At 40.9% G+C, this 23,008-nt stretch overlaps 1 protein-coding gene across 2 annotated transcripts in view; it reads left to right on the plus strand.

Annotated features, from left to right (window-relative positions):
* Positions 1-23,008, plus strand: part of FANCC (FA complementation group C) — a 1,120,322-nt gene that overhangs the window by 98,108 nt on the left and 999,206 nt on the right. For both annotated transcript variants that reach the window (XM_053702420.1, XM_053702421.1), the window contains exon 4: positions 7,676-7,770. In XM_053702420.1, the coding sequence (XP_053558395.1) occupies positions 7,676-7,770 (95 nt within the window). The remainder of the gene's footprint in view (positions 1-7,675; positions 7,771-23,008) is intronic.

Raw genomic sequence — 23,008 nt, forward strand, 5'->3', positions numbered from 1 at the left:
ATTAGAGGGTTTGCTTAAAAAGATGTTTGTTCAGCAAGGTTACCTTCTACAACCAATTTCATGCATTGTTCCTGTCACTACAGCAGCGTGTTTCTGGTTCGATGAACTAGAAAAGTCGCTCAATAAAGATTCTTCTTATGAGGAGATTATGGACAGAATTCATGCTCTTAAATTGGCTAACTCTTTTACTTTAGACGCCACTTTGCAATTGGCTAGATTAGCGGCGAAAAATTTGGGGTTTGCTATTGTGGCGCGCAGAGCGCTTTGGCTAAAATCTTGGTCAGCGGATGCGTCTTCCAAGAACAAATTGCTTAACATACCTTTCAAGGGGAAAACGCTGTTTGGCCCTGACTTGAAAGAGATTATTTCAGATATCACTGGGGGTAAGGGCCACGCCCTTCCTCAGGATAGGTCTTTTAAGGCTAAAAATAAACCAAATTTTCGTCCCTTTCGCAGAAACGGACCAGCCCCAAGTTCTACATCCTCTAAGCAAGAGGGTAATACTTCTCAAACCAAGCCAGCCTGGAGGCCAATGCAAGGCTGGAACAAAGGTAAGCAGGCCAAGAAACCTGCCACTGCTACCAAGACAGCATGAGATGTTGGCCCCCGATCCGGGACCGGATCTGGTGGGGGGCAGACTTTCTCTCTTCGCTCAGGCTTGGGCAAGAGATGTTCTGGATCCTTGGGCGCTAGAAATAGTCTCCCAAGGTTATCTTCTGGAATTCAAGGAGCTACCCCCAAGGGGGAGGTTCCACAGGTCTCAATTGTCTTCAGACCACATAAAAAGACAGGCATTCTTACATTGTGTAGAAGACCTGTTAAAAATGGGAGTGATTCATCCTGTTCCATTAGGAGAACAAGGGATGGGATTCTACTCCAATCTGTTCATAGTTCCCAAAAAAGAGGGAACATTCAGACCAATCTTAGATCTCAAGATCCTAAACAAATTTCTCAAGGTTCCATCGTTCAAAATGGAAACCATTCGGACAATTCTTCCTACCATCCAGGAAGGTCAATTCATGACCACGGTGGATTTAAAGGATGCGTATCTACATATTCCTATCCACAAGGAACATCATCGGTTCCTAAGGTTCGCCTTTCTGGACAAGCATTACCAGTTTGTGGCACTTCCATTCGGATTAGCCACTGCTCCAAGAATTTTCACAAAGGTACTAGGGTCCCTTCTAGCGGTGCTAAGACCAAGGGGCATTGCAGTAGTACCTTACTTGGACGACATACTGATTCAAGCGTCGTCTCTACCACAAGCAAAGGCTCATACGGACATTGTCCTGGCCTTTCTCAGATCTCACGGGTGGAAAGTGAACGTAGAAAAAGTTCTCTATCTCCGTCAACAAGAGTTCCCTTCTTGGGAACAATAATAGACTCCTTAGAAATGAGGATTTTTCTGACAGAGGCCAGAAAATCAAAACTTCTAAGCTCTTGTCAAGTACTTCATTCTGTTCTTCTTCCTTCCATAGCGCAGTGCATGGAAGTAATAGGTTTGATGGTCGCGGCAATGGACATAGTTCCTTTTGCGCGAATTCATCTAAGACCATTACAACTGTGCATGCTCAGTCAGTGGAATGGGGATTATACAGACTTGTCTCCGACGATACAAGTAGATCAGAGGACCAGAGATTCACTCCGTTGGTGGCTGACCCTGGACAACCTGTCACAAGGGATGAGCTTCCGCAGACCAGAGTGGGTCATTGTCACGACCGACGCCAGTCTGGTGGGCTGGGGCGCGGTCTGGGAACCCCTGAAAGCTCAGGGTCTTTGGTCTCGGGAAGAATCTCTTCTCCCGATAAATATTCTGGAACTGAGAGCGATATTCAATGCTCTCAAGGCTTGGCCTCAGCTAGCAAAGGCCAAATTCATACGGTTTCAATCAGACAACATGACGACTGTTGCGTATATCAACCATCAGGGGGGAACAAGGAGTTCCCTGGCGATGGAAGAAGTGACCAAAATAATTTAATGGGCGGAGACTCACTCCTGCCACTTGTCTGCAATCCACATCCCAGGAGTGGAAAATTGGGAAGCGGATTTTCTGAGTCGTCAGACATTTCATCCGGGGGAGTGGGAACTCCATCCGGAAATCTTTGCCCAAATAATTCAATTGTGGGGCATTCCAGACATGGATCTGATGGCGTCTCGTCAGAACTTCAAGGTTCCTTGCTACGGGTCCAGATCCAGGGATCCCAAGGCGACTCTAGTGGATGCACTAGTAGCACCTTGGAGCTTCAACCTAGCTTATGTGTTCCCACCGTTTCCTCTCATTCCCAGGCTGGTAGCCAGGATCAAACAGGAGAGGGTATCGGTGATCTTGATAGCTCCTGCGTGGCCACGCAGGACTTGGTATGCAGATCTGGTGAATATGTCATCGGCTCCACCATGGAAGCTACCTTTGAGACAGGACCTTCTTGTTCAAGGTCCGTTCGAACATCCGAATCTGGCCTCACTCCAACTGACTGCTTGGAGATTGAACGCTTGATTTTATCAAAGCGAGGGTTCTCAGATTCTGTCATTGATACTCTTGTTCAGGCCAGAAAGCCTGTAACTAGAAAAATCTACCATAAAATATGGAAAAAATATATCTGTTGGTGTGAATCTAAAGGATTCCCATGGAACAAGATAAAAATTCCTAAGATTCTATCCTTTCTTCAAGAAGGTTTGGAGAAAGGATTATCTGCAAGTTCTTTGAAGGGACAGATTTCTGCTTTATCTGTTTTACTTCACAAAAAGCTGGCGGCTGTGCCAGATGTTCAAGCTTTTGTTCAGGCTCTGGTTAGAATCAAGCCTGTTTACAAACCTTTGACTCCTCCTTGGAGTCTTAATTTAGTTCTTTCAGTTCTTCAGGGGGTTCCGTTTGAACCCCTACATTCCGTTGATATAAAGTTATTATCTTGGAAAGTTTTGTTTTTGGTTGCAATTTCTTCTGCTAGAAGAGTTTCAGAGTTATCTGCTCTGCAGTGTTCTCCTCCTTATCTGGTGTTCCATGCAGATAAGGTGGTTTTGCGTACTAAACCTGGTTTTCTTCCGAAAGTTGTTTCTAACAAAAATATTAACCAGGAGATAGTCGTGCCTTCTTTGTGTCCGAATCCAGTTTCAAAGAAGGAACGTTTGTTGCACAATTTGGATGTAGTTCGTGCTCTAAAATTCTATTTAGAGGCTACAAAGGATTTCAGACAAACATCTTCCTTGTTTGTTGTTTATTCTGGTAAAAGGAGAGGTCAAAAAGCAACTTCTACCTCTCTCTCTTTTTGGCTTAAAAGCATCATCAGATTGGCTTATGAGACTGCCGGACGGCAGCCTCCTGAAAGAATCACAGCTCATTCCACTAGGGCCGTGGCTTCCACATGGGCCTTCAAGAACGAGGCTTCTGTTGATCAGATATGTAAGGCAGCGACTTGGTCTTCACTGCACACTTTTACTAAATTTTACAAATTTGATACTTTTGCTTCTTCTGAGGCTATTTTTGGGAGAAAGGTTTTGCAAGCCGTGGTGCCTTCCATCTAGGTGACCTGATTTGCTCCCTCCCATCATCCGTGTCCTAAAGCTTTGGTATTGGTTCCCACAAGTAAGGATGACGCCGTGGACCGGACACACCTATGTTGGAGAAAACAGAATTTATGTTTACCTGATAAATTACTTTCTCCAACGGTGTGTCCGGTCCACGGCCCGCCCTGGTTTTTTAATCAGGTCTGATGATTTATTTTCTCTAACTACAGTCACCACGGTATCATATGATTTCTCCTATGCAAATATTCCTCCTTTACGTCGGTCGAATGACTGGGGAAGGCGGAGCCTATGAGGGATCATGTGACCAGCTTTGCTGGGCTCTTTGCCATTTCCTGTTGGGGAAGAGAATATCCCACAAGTAAGGATGACGCCGTGGACCGGACACACCGTTGGAGAAAGTAATTTATCAGGTAAACATAAATTCTGTTTTCTACCGTCTGGAGGACCTCTTCTGCCCTGATTGGATGAAGATTTCGGACCCTCTGGAGGACCACTTGTGCCCGGCTGGGTGAAGACGGCTCTAAGTAGGGTTATCTTCAGGGGGTTAGTGTTAGGTTTTTTTAAGGGGGGATTGGGTGGGTTTTAGAGTAGGGGTGTGTGGGTGGTGGGTTGTAATGTTGTATTTTTTTTACAGGTAAAAGAGCTGATTACTTTGGGGCAATGCCCTGCAAAAGGCCCTTTTAAGGGCTATTTGTAATTTAGTATAGGGTAGGGAATTTGTTTTATTTTGGGGGGCTTTTTTATTTTATTAGGGGAATTAGATTAGGTGTAATTAGTTTAAAATTCTTGTAATTCTTTTTTTTCCCTGTAGTTTAGTGGGGGGGTTTTCTCTTAATTTAGTTTATTTAATTTAATTGTATTTAATTGTAGGTAGTTTAGGTAATTTATTTAATGATAGTGTATTGTTAGGTGTAATTGTAACTTAGGTTAGGATTTATTTTACAGGTAAATTTGTACTTATTTTAGCTAGGTAGTTATTAAATAGTTAATAACTATTGTAACTAGTTAAAATAAATACAAACTTGCCTGTAAAATAAAAATAAACCCTAAGATAGCTACAATGTAACTTTTAGTTATATTGTAGCTAGCTTAGGGTTTATTTTATAGGTATTTAGTTTTAAATAGGATTAATTTATTTAATTATGTTAAATTAATTTAGTTTAAATTATATTTAAGTTAGGGGGGGTTAGACTTAGGGATAGACTTAGGTTTAGGGGTTAATAAATTTATTATAGTAGTGGCGACGTTGGGGGTCGGCAGATTAGGGGTTAATAATTGTAGGTAGGTGGCGGCGACGTTGGGGGCGGCAGATTAGGGGTTAATAAATATAATGTAGGTGTCGGCGATGTTAGGGGCAGCAGATTAGGGGTTCATAGGTATAATGTAGATGGCGGCGATGTCCGGTCGGCAGATTAGGGGTTAAACATTTTTATTTTAGTGTTTGCGATGTGGGGGGGCCTCGGTTTAGGGGTTAATAGGTAGTTTATGGGTGTTAGTGTACTTTTTAGCACTTTAGTTAAGAGTTTTATGTTCCGGCGTTAGCCCATAAAACTCTTAACTACTGACTTTTAAATGCGGTAGGAGTCTTGACAGGAGAGGGTCTACCGCTCACTTCTTCCAAGACTTGTAATACCAGCGTTAGGCAAATCCCATTAAAAAGATAGGATATGCAATTGACGTAAGGGGATTTGCGGTAGCCTCGAGTCGCAGACGAAAAGTGAGCGGTAGACCCTTTCCTGCCTGACTCGTAATACCAGCGTTAGGAAAAAAGCAGTGTTGGGACCTCTCAATGCTGCTTTTTAAGGCTAATGCCAAACTCGTAATCTAGGCGTTAATTTTTAAAGTTTCATCAGTTGTTTAAATATTGACAACATAAGTGTAAAGTTTTAGTGTCTATAAAACAATGGGAGCTGCTATGTTGTAACTTAGGTTACTTTCTCTGCTGTGGCCATTTAGGGATAGTTATAAATCCCCTCACAGCTACTCCCCTCCCTCTCTTCTACCCTTACCCCTATACTCCCACACATTTTTAACCTCTCCCTCAGCACCGGTATTTTTCCCTTATCTCTAAAAAAGCACTGGTCACACACTCAAAAAACCTACTCTTGATTCAAAATCAAAAAACCTACTCTTGATTCAACATCCCCATCCAACTACTGCCCTATTTCCCTACTCCCTCTTGCCTCAAAGCTTCTTGAAATGCTAGTATATGCATGCCTATCCCATTTCCTTACATTGAACTCCCTCCTTGACCCACTGCAATCTGGATTTCACCCTCATCACTCCACAGAGACAGCAATCATTAAGGTTACCAATGACCTACTTACAGCAAAATCCAAAGGCCACTTCTCTCTGCTTATCCTCCTTGATCTGTCTGCAGCCTTTGCAGTGACGTGCAGTGACGTCAGAGGCTGATGAGGCAGTGGCTAGGATACGCCATCATTCTTTAGATATCCTTTGTTGAAGAAATAGCAATGCACATGGGTGAGCCAATCACATGAGGTATCTATGTGCAGCCACCAATCAGCAGCTACTGAGCATATTTAGATATGATTTCCAACAAAGGACATCAAAAGAATGAAGAAAATTAGATATTATATGTAAATTGGAAAGTTATTTAAATTTGCATATGGGTTTCATATGGGTTTCATGTCCCTTTAAATGGTGTCTTGGAAAACTGGTCAACTTTGTAAACATCTGATTTTAGTCTAAAAGGATTATAACAGAAACTCTTGCCAGATAACACAATGCTTGCTCTGATTATGAGATCTAGAAATCCATGCCCATTAAAATATGTTTAAAACATACTTTTTACTTTAATGCTGCAAATTATGCTTATAGATTCTTTCATTACATAAGGGATGAGAGTCAGAGGGGGAGGAAGAGAGACAGAGAGAGAGAAAGAGACCATGGGGGAGAACAACACATAAGGAGAGAGATGGATAGAGACACACACACACACACACACACACACACAAGGGGGGGAGAGGGATCACTGCATTTTAAAGTAATAAAACAGCAGAGCTACAGAGAGTTAAGAAAATGAGTCTATAATTTAGTGTGAAGTACAGAGGCAAGCTGCTAAGTTAGTGGGTGTAAAGTTTGAGTAAACAAAATACAAAAACGACCCTGCTGTAAAAGAGTAAAAAAACACTAAACCACATTCATTAAATTATCATTTTCACTAACAGAATCCCTTACAGTAAAATCTTACTTTAATAAGATGTGGGTGAAACACTGCTCTCTGTGCCTCTCTCCTGCTCTGGAAGGATTCAGGAAGTGACAGTGGCACATTCCACTGCACTTAGAGGGGAAGAACAGAACTCTCTTTTTCACTTTAGCAAAGCTAACAGGTTTACAGGACAGCAACAAAATAAATGAAAGTTGTTTTTTTCCGTTTTTGTTTTGTTTTATATGATTTAACATCCAGCCCCAACCCTATGTTCCACTTACTAATGCCTCTCGCTGGATTGGTTCAGCCCAAATAGGACTGCCTCAAATAAGCAGTTAATGAGCCATGCAATGATCTTAACCACTTGCATCCAGTAGATGGCGCAGCATGTTGTGTAATGGTGGGAAGACCTGCTTGTGCCTCTCCAATGCACAACATGTAGCTGTGAGAAAAAAAATGCTGGGGGAAAAAAATTACAATTTTTTTTTTAAAGCCAATAAAAAAATATATATTTTTGCCCATATGAGAGGTGAAGCACTGCCTCTAGTGACTGCACATCACTGAGCCTTTGATACTGTTGACCACCCTCTTTTGCTCCAAACCCTTCAATCCTTCCGCATTTGTGACACAGCCCTCTTGTGATTCTCTTCCTATCTTTCTGACCATACATTTAGTGTAGCCTTCTCTGGGACTTCTTCTGCCCCGATACCACTTTCTGTTGGGGTACCTCAAGGCTCTGTCCTTGGTTCCCTTCTCTTCTCAATCTACACGTCATCATTAGGTTCCCACAGTTTTTAATATCATTTGTATGCCGACGACACCCAAATCTACTTCTCTGCACCAGACCTTTCTCCTTCCGTGTCACTAACTGTCTTTCTCACATCTCTTCCTGGATTTGTGTATATCAGCTGTATGTATATAACATCTTAACTTTGCAAATTACAATCCAAATAATTTTAGTGACCTTTTTTCTTTCTTTAGAGGATACAAGGAAAGCATTGCTGAACTGCCTAAGTTGCTTACATAGCAATGAGCCACACAGTGCTGTGGAATTGAAAGCCAACAAATGGATTCAGGTATGTGAGAATATGTGGCAGTTTCCAAAGACCTGCATAATTACCTAATTATTAATATGAACTGTGAGACTGTTGCATCAGAATTTACAGATCTCCAGATTTGTACATTTTAACGGGGTGCTAAATATCACTTTAGCCTTAAAAGGAGCATTGCACTCAAATTTTCTTTTGTCCCATCAAAACTGTGGCATTTCAAAACAAGTTCGTTTTTTTAAATGCTACTTTGCTTAATAACCCAACTTTTTCTTGTCATGTTTGTATACACTTTTTATTTTAGAATGAGTTTTGGGAGGTATCAGACAGTATGCCTTAAAGGACAACTCTGTGCAGTAGAAATACATAATTAACAAGTACATCATAAGACAATGCAATAGCACTTACTATGAATGTCAAATAAGCAGAAGATTTTTTTTCTGATAAATGTATATTTTCTCCCACTTTCTGTTCCACGGTATCATCTGGCAGACATCAGCCAATTATTATTATCATCAGTTATTTATATAGCGCCAGCAGATTACGCAGTGCTATACAAAGAATAAAAACATTACAGGGATACAGTAATACACAAACAAGTACAGTGGGGGTAAATAACAGTTTTACTGACAATAATTGAGTTATACTGAAGGAGAGGAAGGCCCTGCCCTTGAGCACAATCAGTAGTAGTGCACTTAAATACAAGGTGGCCTACAGCTAGAAAGGCTCTCAAGCTTACACTCTAAAGGAGAAGGTAAGGGAGAAGGGAAATAAGTATGATATTAGGCAGAGTGAACTAAGAGTGAGTGATGACATAGGGAAACAAAAAAAAGTTTGGAAAAGTGTAAAAGAATGTGGTAAAATGACAGTACAAAGGCTGAGAGTCTGAAGTGGTTTCTCTATCCTGGATTATTAGTGACAGCTGCACATAAGTGCTGTTAGAAGATGGTTATATATTAAGGTGAACACTAGGGTGGGTGGTGGTGGGAGGAATGGAGGACTAGTGCTTGCAAATCTGGGAGTTTGATGTTAGATTTAAAGGGACATGAAACCCAGTTTTTTTTTTCTTTCAGGATCTAGAAAGACCATGCAATTTTAAACAACTTTCCAATTTACTTCTATTATCTAATTTGCTTCATTCTCTTGATATCATTTGCTGAAAAGCATATCTAGATAGGCTCAGTAGCTGATGATTGGTAGCTGTACAAAGATGCCTCTTGTGATTGGCTCACCAATGTCAATTGCTATTTCTTAACAAAGGATATCTAAGGAATGAAGCAAATCAGATAATATAAGTAAATTGGAATGTTGTTTAAAACTGTAGTCTATCTAAATCATGAAAGAAAATATTTGGTTTTAATGTCTCTTTAACGCTTGTAAACTGGTTTGCAAATCTGGGAGTCTGATGTTAGATTTGAAGTTTGTAAACCAATCACAGAGTAGTATACGTATACCCTGTGAGCTTGTGCACAAGCGCAATACGATCTTGTTCCCCAGAAAATGTGAAAATAAAAAGATTGTAGAAAATTTTAATATTTTAAAATGTCTTAAAACGTTATTCTCTATCTGAGTCATAAAAGTTTTTTTTGACAAGTGTCCCTTGTTAATACATACTTTCAAATTGAACTTCTTTTACATTCATTTTTTCATATATACAGTATATCTGCTGCTCTTTTCACAGTTAGGTCCATAAGTAATTTGGACATTGATAAATTTTAGCTGTTAGAAAAAAAGGATTGGAGTTCGTTATATATAAAAAATTGGGCTTAAAGGGGCAGTAGGGTCTGGTTTTCCCACAGCGCATCGCGGCAACACCGTCTAGTCACTGTGTGCCTGGTCGCGCCATTAAAATGAATGTAGCTCGCTCCTGCTCTGGTCTAGTAGCAGGAGCGAGCTACATTCATTTTAATGGTGCGACCGGGCAGACTGTGACTAGACAGTGTTGCCGCTATGTGCTATGGAAAAACAAGACCCGCTCAGTAGAGCATGGAGCGGCGTTCTGTAAGAAGGAGCTTTTACATAAAATGTCTCTGCAATACTTTAGTGTATAAATCTGCCGGTAAACTAATGTTATATAATTCTGCACTATGTTTGTAAGTTTTCTGCCCCTTTAAAGTTCAGATTATCAACTTTAACTTTAGTTTAAAGGTATGTACATCCAAATTGGATGAATTTCTTAGGAATTACCACACTTTTTATTTGTTGTCCCCTTCTTGTCAATTGATTGAGAAGCTATCACATGGTCAGGTGTGCGTTGTTACCTAATTATTTAATTAACAATTAACCAGTTAAAAGGTCTGGAGTTGATTTTAAAAATGGATTTTGCATTTGGGAGTTGTTGCTGTGAATTCTCAATATGAAGTTCAGAGAGATGTCAATGCAAGTGAAGCAGGCCATGATTAGGCTGAAAAACAAAACAAACCCATCATACAAATAACAGTAAGCTTAGGAGTGGCCAAATCAACCATTTAGCTCAGCAACACCAAAAGGCCAGGAAGGCCACTGAAGACTTCATTAATGCAAATACAGAAGGGTTACTACAAGGTGCAGACCGTTGGTAAGCCTCAAGAATAGGAATGCCAAATTATATTTTGCCAGGAAACATATGAAAAAGCCTGTCCAGTTCTAGAACAATATTTCTTTTGCAAGATGTACCGAGTCAACGGTTTCATCCTTACTTGTGGGATATTATCCTTCCTAACAGGAAGTGGCAAAGAAAGCACCCACAGCAGAGCTGTCTATATAGCTCCCCCTTAACTCCACCCCCCAGTCATTCTCTTTGCCGGCTCTAAGCAGGAAGGGTAAAGTGAAAGAGGTGATAAACTGTTAAGTTTTATTTTTCTTCAAGCAAGAGTTTGTTATTTTTAAATGGTACCGGTGTGTACTATTTACTCTCAGGCAGGAGATAGATAAAAATTTCTGCCTAGAGGATGATGATCTTAGCATTTGTAACTAAGGTCCACTGCTGTTCCCACAGAAGCTGAGGAGTACAGGAAAACGTCAGCGTGAGGAACGGTTTCTTGCTATACAGCAATGAGGTATGTTCAGTCATTTTTTCTGGAGAGACTGTGAAAATTCAGAAAGGCTGACAGTATCCCCATGAGGGGAAGGGTAAGTAGTAATCCTAGTCTTAGAAGGGGCATTACTAGCTTGCATAAAGGGCTAAACTTATGGGACACTCAGTTTGAATGATATAGAGCAAACGTTTTTGTGTTCTGGGAGTGCTGTTTATATTACTTGAAGGGACAACTGTATTGAGGGTACACTTGGCTTTTTGGGTTTTTTATAACCCACATGGCTGTAAAAACGCTTGGTAGATTTTTCTAAAGGCCTTAGTAACATCGAGTGAGATGGGCAGGGCCTAATTTCGCGCCTCAGTTGCGCAGTTGTTTTCTATAGACAAGCAGCAAGCTACAACACCGGAGGGTCCTGGTGAACTTCTTGGGCCTAATCGAAGCTTTATCCCCACATTATCAATCCCTAAGGGCAGGTAGGAGCCACAGCAGAGCTGTGGCAAGGTGCTGACAGGGGATTTACCGGTCTTTGGCACTTGGTCAATCCGGTTTTCATATTTGGGGGTTAATTGTTAAATTGCTTGATGGTGCAATCTTACTAAAGCTTAGTGAGTCTACTGCAAAAATTTCAGAAAATTTGAGGTAATTTTAAGCAGTTTTGCAGTTTGTGTATGCCTTTTTTTTCTCTTAAAGGCACAGTACCGTTTTTGAAAATTGTTGTTTCTCTTGTAAGGTGTATCCAGTCCACGGATCATCCATTACTTGTGGGATATTCTCCTTCCCAACAGGAAGTTGCAAGAGGATCACCCACAGCAGAGCTGCTATATAGCTCCTCCCCTAACTGCCATATCCAGTCATTCTCTTTCAAGCTCTCAACATAGCTGGAGGTAGTAAGAGGAAAGTGGTATAATATAGTTAGTTTTTGCTTCAATCAAAAGTTTATTGTTTTTAAATGGTACCGGAGTTGTACTATTTTATCTCAGGCAGCATTTAGAAGAAGAATCTGCCTGCGTTTTTCTATGATCTTAGAAGAAGTAACTAAGATCCACTGCTGTTCTCACATATGTCTGAGGAGTGAGGTAACTTCAGAGGGAGAATGGCGTGCAGGTTATCCTGCAATAAGGTATGTGCAGTTTAAGTTTTTCTAGGGATGGAATTTGCTAGAAAAAAGCTGCTGATACCGGATTAATGTAAGTTAAGCCTAAATACAGTGATTTAATAGCGACTAGTATCAGGCTTGCTATCAGAGGTATATACTCTGATTAATGTGCAATATAAAACGTTTGCTGGCATGTTTAATCGTTTTTATATGTGCTTTGGTGATAAAACTTATTGGGGCCTAGTTTTTTCCACATGGCTGGCTTGATTTTTGCCTAGAAACAGTTTCCTGAGGCTTTGTGTTGTAATATGAGTGGGAGGGGCCTATTTTAGATTACAGACAGAGACATTCAGCTTCCCGCAGCAGTCCCCTGCATGCTTTAGGACATCTCTGAAGGGCTCAAAAGGCTTCAAAAGTCATATATTGAGGAAGGTAATGCCGCAGTGGAGCTGTGGCAGTTGTTGTGACTGTTTAAAAAACGTTTTTTTTAAATTTGTTAATCCGTTTTTTGTATTAAGGGGTTAATCATCCATGTGCAAGTGGGTGCAATGCTCTGCTAACTTGTTACATACACTGTAAAAATTTTGTTAGTTTAACTGCCTTTTTTCACTGTTATTTCAAATTTTAGCAAAATTTGTTTCTCTTAACGGGCACAGTAACGTTTTTTATATTGCTTGTTTAACTTGATGTAAAGTGTTTTCCAAGCTTGCTAGTCTCATTGCTAGTCTGTATAAACATGTCTGACATAGAGGAAACTCCTTGTTCATTATGTTTAAAAGCCATGGTGGAACCCCATATGAGAATGTGTACTAAATGTATTGATTTCACTTTAAACAATAAAGATCAGCTTTTATCTTAAGGCCCATGTCTGATACTGCGTCACAATATGCAGAAGCTGAGGAAGGAGAGCTTCAGTCTGTGGGTGACATTTCTGATTCGGGGAAACCTGATTCAGATATTTCTACTTTTAAATTTAAGCTTGAGAACCTCCGTGTATTGCTTGGGGAGGTGTTAGCTGCTCTGAATGACTGTGACACAATTGCAGTACCAGAGAAATTGTGTAGACTGGATAAATACTATGCAGTGCCGGTGTGTACTGATGTTTTTCCAATACCTAAAAGGTTTACAGAAATCATTAATAAGGAGTGGGATAGACCCGGTGTGCCGTTTTCCCCCCCTCCTATTTTTAGAAAAATGTTTCCAATAGACGCCACCACACGGGACTTATGGCAGACGGTCCCTAAGGTGGAGGGAGCAGTTTCTACTTTAGCAAAGCGTACCATTATCCCTGTCGAGGACAGTTGTGCTTTTTCAGATCCAATGGATAAAAAATTAGAAGGTTACCTTAAGAAAATGTTTATTCAACAAGGTTTTATCCTGCAGCCCCTTGCATGCATTGCGCCTGTCACTGCTGCTGCGGCATTCTGGTTTGAGTCTCTGGAAGAGGCCTTTCAGACAGCTACTCCATTGACTGAAATACTTGACAAGCTTAGAACACTTAAGCTAGCTAATTCTTTTGTTTCTGACGCCATTGTTCATTTGACTAAACTAACGGCTAAGAATTCTGGATTCGCCATACAGGCGCGTAGGGCGCTATGGCTTAAATCTTGGTCAGCTGACGTGACTTCAAAGTCTAAATTACTTAAAATTCCCTTCAAGGGGCAGACCCTATTCGGGCCTGGTTTGAAGGAAATTATTGCTGACATTACTGGAGGTAAGGGTCATACCCTTCCTCAGGACAGGGCCAAATCAAGGGCCAAACAGTCTAATTTCCCCTGCCTCTGAGACAAGACCTTCTACTACAAGGTCCTTTCAGTCATTGACACCCTTATACAGGCACGAAAGCCTGTCACCAGGAAAATCTACCATAAGATATGGGGTAAATACCTTTATTGGTGTGAATCCAAGAATTACTCATGGAGTAAGGTTAGGATTCCTAGGATATTGTCCTTTATCCAAGAAGGTTTGGAAAAAGGATTATCAGCTAGTTCTTTAAAGGGACAGATTTCTGCTCTGTCTATTCTTTTGCACAAGCGCCTGGCAGAAGTTCCAGACGTTCAAGCTTTTTGTCAGGCTTTGGTTAGAATTAAGCCTATGTTTAAACCTGTTGGTCCCCCATGGAGCTTAAACTTGGTTCTTAAAGTTCTGTTTTTGATGGCTATTTCCTCGGCTCGGAGAGTCTCTGAGTTATCTGCCTTACAATGTGATTCTCCTTATCTGATTTTCCATTCAGATAAAGTAGTTCTGCGTACAAAACCTGGGTTTTTACATAAGGTAGTTTCTAACAAGAATAACAATCAAGAGATTGTTGTTCCATCATTGTGTGCTAATCCTTCTTAAAAGAAGGAACGCCTTTTACATAATCTGGACGTGGTCCATGCTTTAAAGTTTTACTTACAAGCTACTAAAGATTTTCGCCAAACATCTACACTGTTTGTTGTTTACTCTGGACAGAGGAGAGGTCAAAAAGCTTCGGCAACCTCTCTTTCTTTTTGGCTTTGGAGCGTAATACGCTTAGCCTATGAGACTGCTGGACAGCAGCCCCCTGAAAGGATTACAGCTCATTCTACTAGAGCTGTGGCTTCCACCTGGGCCTTTAAAAATGAGGCTTCTGTTGAACAGATTTGCAAGGCGGCGACTTGGTCTTCGCTTCATACCTTTTCAAAATTTTACAAATTTGATACTTTTGCTTCTTCGGAGGCTATTTTTGGGAGAAAGGTTCTACAGGCAGTGGTTCCTTCCATTTAAGCCTGCCTTGTCCCTCCCTTCATCCGTGTACTTTAGCTTTGGTATTGGTATCCCACAAGTAATGGATGATCCGTGGACTGGATACACCTTACAAGAGAAAACATAATTTATGCTTACCTGATAAATTTATTTCTCTTGTGGTGTATCCAGTCCACGGCCCGCCCTGTCTTTTTAAGGCAGGTCTAAATTTTAATTTAAACTACAGTCACCACTGCACCCTATGGTTTCTCCTTTCTCGGCTTGTTTCGGTCGAATGACTGGATATGGCAGTTAGGGGAGGAGCTATATAGCAGCTCTGCTGTGGGTGATCCTCTTGCAACTTCCTGTTGGGAAGGAGAATATCCCACAAGTAATGGATGATCTGTGGACTGGATACACCACAAGAGAAATAAATTTATCAGGTAAGCATAAATTATGTTTTTTTTTCATTAAATAAAGTGTTTTCAAAGCTTGCTTGTCTCATTACTAGCCTGTTCAACATGTCTGACACTGAGGAAACTCATTGCTCAATTTGTTTAGAAGCCATTGTGGAACCCCCTCTTAGAATGTGTCCCACTTGTACTGATATGTCTATAAATTGCAAACAGCATATTTTGACTTATAAGAGTTTGGCACTAGATGATTCTCAGACAGAAGGAAATCAGGTTTTGCCATCTAGTTCTCCCCAAGTGTCACAACCAGTAACGCCCGCACAAGTGACGCCAAGTACCTCTAGTGCGTCTAACTCTTTCACCTTGCAAGATATGGCCTCAGTTATGAGTACTACCCTCACAGAGAGGTTTTATCTAAACTGCCTGGGTTGCAAGGAAAGCGCAGTAGCTCTGGGTTAAGAACGAATGCTGAGCCTTCTGACGCTTTAGTAGCCGTATCCGATATACCCTCACAATGTTCAGAGGTAGGGATGAGGGATTTGCTCTCTGAGGGAGAGATTTCTGATTCAGGAAAAATGTTCCCTTAGACAGATTCAGATATGACGGCATTTAAATTTAAGCTAGAACACCTCCGCTTATTGCTCAGGGAGGTTTTAGCGACTCTGGATGATTGTGACCCTATTTTAGTTCCAGAGAAATTGTGTAAAATGGACAAATATTTAGAGGTTCCTTTTTACACTGATGTTTTTTCCGGGTCCCTAAGAGGATTTCGGACATTGTTACTAAGGAGTGGGATAGACCAGGCATTCCGTTCGCTCCCCATCCTGTTTTTAAGAAGATGTTTCCCATATCTGACACCATGCGGGACTCATGGCAGACGGTCCCTAAGGTAGAGGGAGCTATTTCTACTCTGGCTAAGCGTACAACTATACCTATTGAGGACAGTTGTGCTTTCAAAGATCCTATGGATAAAAAATTAGAGGGTCTCCTAAAGAAAATTTTTGTTCATCAGGGTTTTCTTCTCCAGCCTATAGCGTGCATTGTTCCTGTAACCACTGCAGCTGCCTTTTGGTTTGAGGCTCTGGAAGAGGCTCTTCAGGTGGAGACCCCATTAGATGATATTCTGGACAGAATTAGGGCTCTTAAGCTAGCTAATTCTTTCATTACAGATGCTGCTTTTCATCTAGCTAAATTAGCGGCAAATAATTCAGGTTTTGCCATTTTAGCGCGTAGAGCGTTATGGCTTAAGTCCTGGTCGGCTGATGTGCCATCAAAATCTAAGCTTTTGACCATCCCTTTCAAGGGTAAGACCCTATTCGGGCCTGAACTGAAAGAGATCATTTCAGATATCACTGGAGGGAAGGGTCATGCCCTCCCTCAGGAGAAGTCAAATAAGACGAGGACCAAACAAAATAATTTTCGTTCCTTTCGAAACTTCAAGGGTGTTCCCGCTTCCTCTTCCCCTGCTGCAAATCAAGAGGGGAACTTTGCTCAATCCAGGCCAGTCTGGAGACCTAACCAGGCTTGGAACAAGGGTAAACAGGCCAAGAAGCCTGCTGCTGCCACCAACACAGCATAAAGGGGGAGCCCCGGATCCGGAACCGGATCTAGTAAGGGGCAAGACTCTCTCTCTTTGCTCAGGCCTTGGCAAGAGACGTTCAGGACTCCTGGGCTTTAGAAATTGTAACCCAGGGGTATCTTCTAGATTTCAAAGATTCTCCTCCAAGGGGGAGATTCCTTCTTTCTCAATTGTCTGTAAACCAGACAAAAAGAGAGGCGTTCCTACGTTGTGTAGAAGACTTTTTTACCATGGGAGTGATCTGCCCAGTTCCGAAAGCAGAACAGGGGCAGGGGTTCTACTCCAATCTGTTTGTGGTTCCTAAAAAAGAGGGAACCTTCAGACCAATTCTAGATCTCAAGATCCTAAACCAATTTCTAAGAGTCCCATCCTTCAAGATGGAGACCATTCGGACTATTTTACCAATGATCCAGGTGGGTCAATATATGACCACTGTGGACTTAAAGGATGCATATCTACACATTCCTATCCACAAAGATCATCACCAATTCCTCAGGTTTGCCTTTCTGGACAAGCATTATCAGTTTGTGGCTCTCCCCTTTGGGTTGGCCACGGCGCCAAGAATCTTCACAAAGGTGCTAGGGTCCCTTCTGGCGTTCCTAAGGCCACGGGGCATAGCAGTGGCGCCTTATCTAGACAACATCCTAATTCAGGTGTCGACTTTCCAACTAGCCAAGTCTCACACGGACATCGTGTTGGCCTTTCTAAGATCTCATGGGTGGAACGTGAACGTAAAAAAGAGTTCTTTCCCCTCTCACAAGAGTTTCATTTCTACGGACTCTGATAAACTCGGTGGACATGAAAATATTTCTGACGGAGGTCAGGAAATCAAAGATTTTGACCACCTTCCAAGCTCTTCATTCCATTCCTCGGCCGTCAGTGGCTCAGTGTATGGAGGTAATCAGACTAATGGTAGCGGCAATGGACGTAGTTCCATATGCTCGCTTACATCTCAGACCACTGCAACTATCCATGCTCAGACAGTGGAATGGGGATTATGCAGATTTATCTCCTCAGATAAACCTGGATCAAGAGACCAGAGACTCTCTTTTTTGGTGGTTGTCACAGGATCACCTGTCCCGGGGATTGTGTTTCCGCAGGCCAGCGTGGGTTATAGAGACGACAGACGCCAGCCTACTGGGCTGGGGTGCAGTCTAGAATTCCCTGAAAGCACAGGGTTTGTGGACTCAGGAGGAGGCCCTCCTAACGATAAATATTCTGGAATTAAGAGCGATATTCAATGCTCTTCAGGCGTGGCCTCAGCTGGCCTTGGCCAGATTCATCAGATTTCAGTCGGACAACATCACGACTGTGGCTTATATCAATCATCAGGGGGGAACAAGGAGTTCCTTAGCGATGATAGAAGTTTCCAGGATAATCCGATGGGCAGAGACTCGCTCTTGCCATCTGTCAGCGATCTATATCCCAGGGGTAGAGAACTGGGAGGCAATTTTCTAAGTCGTCAGACTTTTCATCCGGGGGAATGGGAACTCCATCCGGAGGTGTTTGCTCAACTGGTTCAGCTATGGGGCACACCAGAATTGGATCTGATGGCGTCTCGTCAGAACGCCAAACTTCCTCGTTACGGATACAGGTCAAGGGATCCTCAGGTAGTACTGATAGATGCTCTAGCAGTACCCTGGTCGTTCAACCTGGCTTATGTGTTTCCACCTTTCCCTCTCCTTCCGCGTCTGATTGCCAGAATCGAACAGGAGAGAGCTTCGGTGATTTTGATAGCACCTGCGTGGCCACGCAGGACTTGGTATGCAGACCTGGTGGACATGTCATCTCTGCCACCATGGACTCTGCCACTTAGACGGGACCTTTTGATTCAAGGTCCATTCAAGCATCCAAATCTAATTTCTCTGCAACTGACTGCTTGGAGATTGAACGCTTGATTTTATCAAAGCGGGGTTTCTCTGAGTCAGTCATAGATACCTTGATTCAGGCTCGAAAGCCTGTCACCAGGAAGATCTATCATAAGATATGGCGTAAATATCTTTTTTGGTGCGAATCCAAAGGCTACTCATGGAGTACGATCAGGATTTCTAGGATTTTTTCTTTTCTCCAAGAAGGATTGGAGAAAGGATTGTCCGCTAGTTCCTTAAAAGGACAGATATCTGCTTTGTCTATTCTGTTGCACAAGCGTCTGGCAGATGTCCCAGACGTTCTGGCTTTTTGTCAGGCTTTAGTTAGAATTAAGCCTGTGTTTAAACCTGTTGCCCCGCCATGGAGTCTAAATATAGTTCTTAAAGTTCTTCAGGGGGTTCCGTTTGAACCCATGCATTCCATAAATATTAAGCTTCTATCTTGGAAAGTTCTGTTTCTAGTTGCTATCTCTTCAGCCCGAAGAGTTTCTGAACTATCTGCTTTACAATGTAACTCGCCTTATCTTGTTTTCCATGCTTATAAGGTGGTTCCTCCCTAAGGTTATTACTAACAGGAATATCAATCAGGAAATAGTTTTTCCTTCTCTGTGTCCTAATCCTTCTTCTAAGAAGGAACGTCTGTTGCACAACTTTGACGTGATTCGTGCCTTGAAGTTTTATTTGCAGGCAACCAAAGATTTTCGTCAGACATCTTCTTTGTTTGCTGTCTATTCTGGAAAGCGTAGGGGTCAAAAGGCTACGGCTTCGTCTCTTTCCTTTTGGCTGAAAAGCATCATCCGTTTGGCTTATGAGACTGCTGGAAAGCAGCCTCCTGAAAGAATTACAGCTCACTCTACTAGACTTGGTCTTCGCTTCATACCTTTTCCAAATTTTACAAATTTGATACTTTTGCTTCTACGGAGGCTATTTTTGGGAGAAAGGTTTTGCAAGCAGTGGTGCCTTCTGTTTAGGTTCCTGTCTTGTCCCTCCCTTCTTCCGTGTCCTAAAGCTTTGGTATTGGTATCCCACAAGTAAGGATGAAACCGTGGACTCGGTACATCTTGCAAAAGAAAACAAAATTTATGCTTGCCTGATAAATTTCTTTCTTTTGTGATGTTCCGAGTCCACGGCCCGCCCTGTCTATTCAAGACAGATGGTATTTTTTATTGAAAACTTCAGTCACCTCTGCACCTTATAGTTTCTCCTTTTTCTTCCTTGGTCTTCGGTCGAATGACTGGGGGGTGGAGTTAGGGGGGGGGCTATATAGACAGCTCTGCTGTGGGTGCTCTCTTTGCCACTTCCTGTTAGGAAGGATAATAATCCCACAAGTAAGGATGAAACCGTGGACTCGGTACATCACAAAAGAAAGAAATTTATCAGGTAAGCATAAATTTTGTTTCTTTGGATGGATGGAACCTGTACCAGAATGATGAGATGAGAAGGGAAGGAAGGGATTATGATCCAAAGCATACCTCATTATTTGTGAAACATAGGGGAGGTAGGGTTATGGCATGGGCATGTATGGCTGCAAATAGAACTGGGTCACTAGTGCTTATTGATTATGTGACTGCTGACAAAAGCAGCAGGGTCAACTCTGAAGTGTATAGGGCTATAGTATTTGCTCAGATTAAGCCAAATGCTGCAGAACTGAAATGACGGCACTTCACCGTACAGATGCACAATGGCCCAAAACATACTGTGAAAGCAACCAAAGAACTGGCATATTATTGAATGGCCGAATCAGTCACCTGACTGCAACCCAATCGAACATGCATTTCACTTACTGAAGACAAAACTGAAGGAAGAAAGGTCCGCAAACAAGCAGCACAATAAGACAGCTGTAGTAATGGCCTGGCAAAGCATCACTAGGTGGGAAACCCAGATGCCCATGGGTTCCAGACTTCAGGCAGTCACTCACTGCAAAGGATTTTCAGCCACGTATTAAGAATGTTCATTCTATTTTTGATTATGTTAGTTATTACTTGTGAGCCCCTGAAACTGGGAGTACTATATATGAAAATCACTGTAATTCTTAACGTTTCATAAGATATTTTTTTAAACCCTTGAATTAAAGCTGGAAGTTTGCACTTCAATCACTTTTTAATTGCTTCATTTAAAATCTATTGTGGTGGCGTACAGAGGAAAAACTATAACATTCACCAAGGAATGAATTTTGCGATTTTCCACCACAGTTGTCTTCCATGGTCATCTTGGCTTTGTGGTGTTGCTGATCTCACTAGTGTGGTGTATTCCTTCTTTCTAAGAATGCACCAATGTTGATTTGCCACTTCTAATGTTTCTGCTATCTGAAGGGCTTGTTTGTTTTTGTTTTTTTCAGTCTTATGATGGCCTGTTTCACTTACATTGACAGCTTTTTGGACCTTATATTGAAATTTTACAGCAACAACTTCCAAATAGAAATTCTACATTTGGAATCATATCCGTACCTTTTTAATTGCTTTTAAATAGTTCTGTAATTCCTAAACCATTCTCCCAATTTGGATGTATAACCTCAAATTAAAGCTGGCAGTCTGCGCTTTAAAGGAACAGTAAACACTTGGAGATTCTTATATAAAATATTTAGTTATACATAATGAAACTAGGCAATATATTTTCATTATTTATTTTGTTTCCTTTTCATGTAATTTAGCTCTGAAAATTAAGCTGTTTCTATTTCTCAGACCAAGAAATGCACCCTGCTGATGTCTCAAGGCAATAATGTCGCTCCCTAATTGGCTTTGTCAAGTAACTGCAAAACAATGCATTTTATACAAAGTTTATGACAGTTGCTAGCATTGTTGTTTGTGGACTAAAGCTTAGATTGACTCCTCCAAATAAGGAAAATAGTGAGTGGAGTTTGGCTTTTGAAAAATAACTGCAGTACAAAAGAGTGTTCATTTGTTTTAAAAAATGTTTAGAACTTGCAAACAGGTTATTCTATAGCAGCACAACAGAAATGTTTTGTAATTACAAGGTGTTTACTGTCTCTTTAAAGGGACAGTCTAGTCCAATTTACTTTTATCATCAAATGTGTTTAGTTCTCTTGGTATTCTTTGTTGAAAGGTAAACCTAGCTAGGCTCATATGCTAATTTCTAAGCCCTTGAAGGCCACCTGTTATCTCGGTACATTAACAGTTTTTCACAACTAAACAGTTCTAATTCATGTGTGTCATATAGCCAACATTGTGCTCACTCCTATGGCGTTAATTAAGGGTCCGCACTGACTGGCTAAAATGCATGTCTGTCAAAATAACGGCGTTAAGGGGGCAGTCTGCAGAGGCTTAGATACAAGGTAATCACAGAGGTAAAACATATATTAATATAACCGTGTTGGTTATGCAAAACTGGGGAATGGGTAATAAAGGGATTATCTCTCTTTTTAAACAATAAAAATTCTGGAGTATACTGGCCCTTTAAGCTGAAATTCATTATATATCGTGAACACCAATTCTTTTAAAATAACTTTAACTTTATCAATGTCCAAATACTTTGGGATCTAACTGTATGTGTTTACTATCCATTTAATAATCCTTAGCTCACTATGGTCAGCTAAGGCAATAACTGGAAACCATTAGAAAGCCATTGCAAGTGTGTACTGCAGAAGCATATATGTCTTCAAGTGTTGTTATTATTATTTGTAATGTTCCAACTCATTCCACACTGATATACAAGAGGTACAATAATTAAAGTCAAGACAGAAAAAGCCGGACTAGGAGAGAGCATTACAGGCCTCTGCTCCCTTCTTACAATCTTGGTGCTGCATTTAAACACAGCTCACACATTAAAGGGATAGTCTACTGTAAACGTCAAGCTATAAATACCTTATTGCAGAGGTCCCAGCCTCCTTGGAGGGCTGTGACAGAAGTAATGGACACTGCACAAATGAAGTTAAAAAAATAAAATAAAGGCTAAAATCCATTACATTACATACTGCTGGATCAATGGTTAAGAAGCATTTATTTTTTGTCTGGAATAATACGATACTCATTCATTGAACAGGAACCTTTCTGAGGACATATTGATGAAATCAGAATGTCATTTTTGTATGTGCAATTTTCATTAATTTTCTGCAGTATTAATACACAGTTTTACTTTGTTTAGCTGCCATCTCGCATGGTGGAAAGGTACCATCTTCATCATCTTCACTTCACAAGTTATACAGTCATGCACATTGGTTCTTTTTTGTTAGTAACATTTTAGAACAGTGAGCACAGAGCTTCTAAAGGTTAATTTTTGAAATCCCATGACTGAATCTCTGTTAAAACGCTATATTTTATCAGTTGACAAAGAAGGAAATATTGCCTATAATTCATGTAATGCAATAGAAAAGTATAAAAATACTCAATTTTATTCATATGTTTATATGAGCAAATATTTTTACAAACAATAATAAATCTAAATACATATGAATACTAATACAACATTTTAACACTTTAAAATGGAAAAAAGATTAACACTGTGCTATTGCAGTATACCACTTATATTAGTGTAATATATTTAGCATAAATTATTACAAATAAAGTAAGCATGTTATGAAAAAAAATATGTAAAATGCTTATATAACAAATCATTGTACTAGTACTTTG

The sequence above is a fragment of the Bombina bombina genome, chromosome 2, assembly GCF_027579735.1.
Source record: "Bombina bombina isolate aBomBom1 chromosome 2, aBomBom1.pri, whole genome shotgun sequence".
In the NCBI taxonomy this organism is placed as follows: Eukaryota; Metazoa; Chordata; class Amphibia; order Anura; family Bombinatoridae; genus Bombina; species Bombina bombina.